Source organism: Triticum dicoccoides, unplaced genomic scaffold (assembly GCF_002162155.2).
Source record: "Triticum dicoccoides isolate Atlit2015 ecotype Zavitan unplaced genomic scaffold, WEW_v2.0 scaffold118960, whole genome shotgun sequence".
In the NCBI taxonomy this organism is placed as follows: Eukaryota; Viridiplantae; Streptophyta; class Magnoliopsida; order Poales; family Poaceae; genus Triticum; species Triticum dicoccoides.
The window spans coordinates 8,126-10,329 of NW_021182890.1; the positions used below are offsets into that span (position 1 = coordinate 8,126).

Genomic DNA, 2,204 nt, shown 5'->3' on the forward strand with positions numbered 1-2,204 from the left:
TTCATGACAGACCAAAAAGTTACTGGGAAAATACAGCAGAAACTTATGATTAAGTTGTTGGAATTTGATTTTCAGATACAATACAAGAAGGGCAAAGAAAATGTAGCTGCAGATGCATTGTCAAGGAAATTCACTCTCATGGCTATTTCTCTAGTGACCCCTAAGTGGACAGAAGATATAGAGCAGTCCTATTTACAAGACACTGCTTGCAAGAAGATATTGGAAGAATTACTGGTTCTGCCCAGTCATGAGTCTAATCACAATTCTGTGCAAGGGGGCATTATACGACACAAAGGCAGGATTTATGTGGGCAATGATCTAGCTCTTCAAAAGAGAATGTTAACTGCTTTACACTCTTCTGCTTTGGGGTGCATAGTGGAATGAAAGCATCTTATCGGAGAGTGAAGAAGATATTTTACTGGCCTGGAATAAAGAAAGACCTAGAAATCTTTGTGGCAGAATGCCCTGTGTGCCGGAAGAACAAGGGTGAGCACTGCCATTATCCAGGATTGCTGGATCCATACATATTCCAGATGTGGCATGGACACACTTAAGTATGGATTTTATTGAGGGACTGCCTAAATCCAATGGCAAGGAGATTATTTTTGTAATAGTGGATAGACTGACAAAATTTTCCCATTTCATTGCAATGTCTCATCCATATACTGTCTAGTCAGTAGCTATTACATTTATTGACAATGTAATTAAATTGCATGGACCTCCCATAGCTATTGTGTCAGACAGAGACAAAATCTTCACTAGCAAGCTTTGGAAGGACATCTTTGCTGCAATGCACATTGATTTAAGATACAGTTCTGCATATCATCCCCAATCTTATGGATAGACCGAAAGGGTCAATCAGTGTATTGAGAATTATTTAAGGTGCATGGTCTCTGCAGAACCAAAGAAGTGGGTGTATCATCTGGCAATGGCAGAATACTGGTATAATACTTCATTTCACTCCTCTTTGCAGAAAACACCTTTCCAAGCTTTATATGGTTATATGATCCTCTAAATATCAGTGAGTTTTCCTTACCTGGGTCAATGGAAATTGGAGTTAATGGCCCTACAGTGGACAGACAAGCACTTATGGGACAGTTAAAACACAACTTACAAGCAGCCCAAGCTAGGATGATTAAGTATGCAGATAAAAAGAGGACAAAAAGAGTGCTAGCCCCAGGAGATATGGTTTATCTGAAGCTGCAGCCATAAAGATTGAATGCTTTCGGGATCAGGCACCACATCAAGCTCCAAAACAAGTGTTATGGACCTTTTAGGGTGCCGAGCAGAGTAGAAAATGTGGCCTATAAGTTGCTGTTACCAGAGGGTACTCAAATACACCCAGTTTTCCATATAAGTCAGCTCAAAAAGCATATTGGTCCGACAGCGATTCCTTGTGCTAATCTTCCTCTAATTGGCCCTAATGGCCAAGTCAGGACTGAGCCTGTTTTGGCATTGGAAGTTCGTCAAGTACCAAGGAACAATTTACCTGTGGTACAATGGTTAGTACAATGGGAAAATTTTGCCACCGGATGATGCTTCATGGGAGGATGTGGACTTCATCAAGCACACGTTCCCGGTATTCTTCAAGCACACGGTGGAAAGCTGGCGCGAGCACGGCCCACCTTGAGGACAAGGAGTGTTTCGAGAGGGAGGTAGCGTCAGGTATCTGAAGGTGCAACGCTCCATTCAGTTAATGGACGGCCAGGAGGCATCGGCAAGATCTGATCTAACAGCTCGCGTCACTCGCCGTATTAATAGCGTTGCTGTAGCATTTCACGTACTGTTCCGTTCAACCTCTGTGTCGGGCTATATAACAGCCAGGTCCAGCTCCTGCGTGGGCATGTCATTTGCTATGTGATCTACTAAATCACTTTACTCATACACTTTACAGCAACTATACTCTGTAATATATACAATTCCTCTTGGCTTGGCCAAATTCGATCCCCAATTCAGCCTCAAACCCTAGTTCGTACAATCACACTCGTCCTCTGATCCACCCCAGGGCATGACAGGTTTTCTCTAAACCAGCCAATCTAGGGAAGAACTGACTAGCAGAATAGCTAGATCTTAGCAGCAACAGTCGGATTTCCGGCAAAATTAGAGTGGAAAATGGCCCGCACCTGCGAGGAGAAGCAGCGAGGACGGGCGGACGAACCGCGGTCGATGACCGCCGGCGACATACGCCGTCGCCCCTCCACCAC

The 2,204-nt window shown here is 44.0% G+C and overlaps 1 protein-coding gene across 1 annotated transcript in view; it reads right to left on the reverse strand.

The window, feature by feature from the left end:
* The window catches only part of LOC119343202, a 5,740-nt gene extending 3,542 nt beyond the window's left edge, over positions 1–2,198 (reverse strand). The window contains exon 1 of the mRNA XM_037614312.1: positions 2,124–2,198. Coding sequence (XP_037470209.1) covers positions 2,124–2,183 — 60 coding nt within the window. The 5' untranslated portion in view covers positions 2,184–2,198. The remainder of the gene's footprint in view (positions 1–2,123) is intronic.
* Between the last annotated feature and the right edge of the window lie 6 nt (positions 2,199–2,204).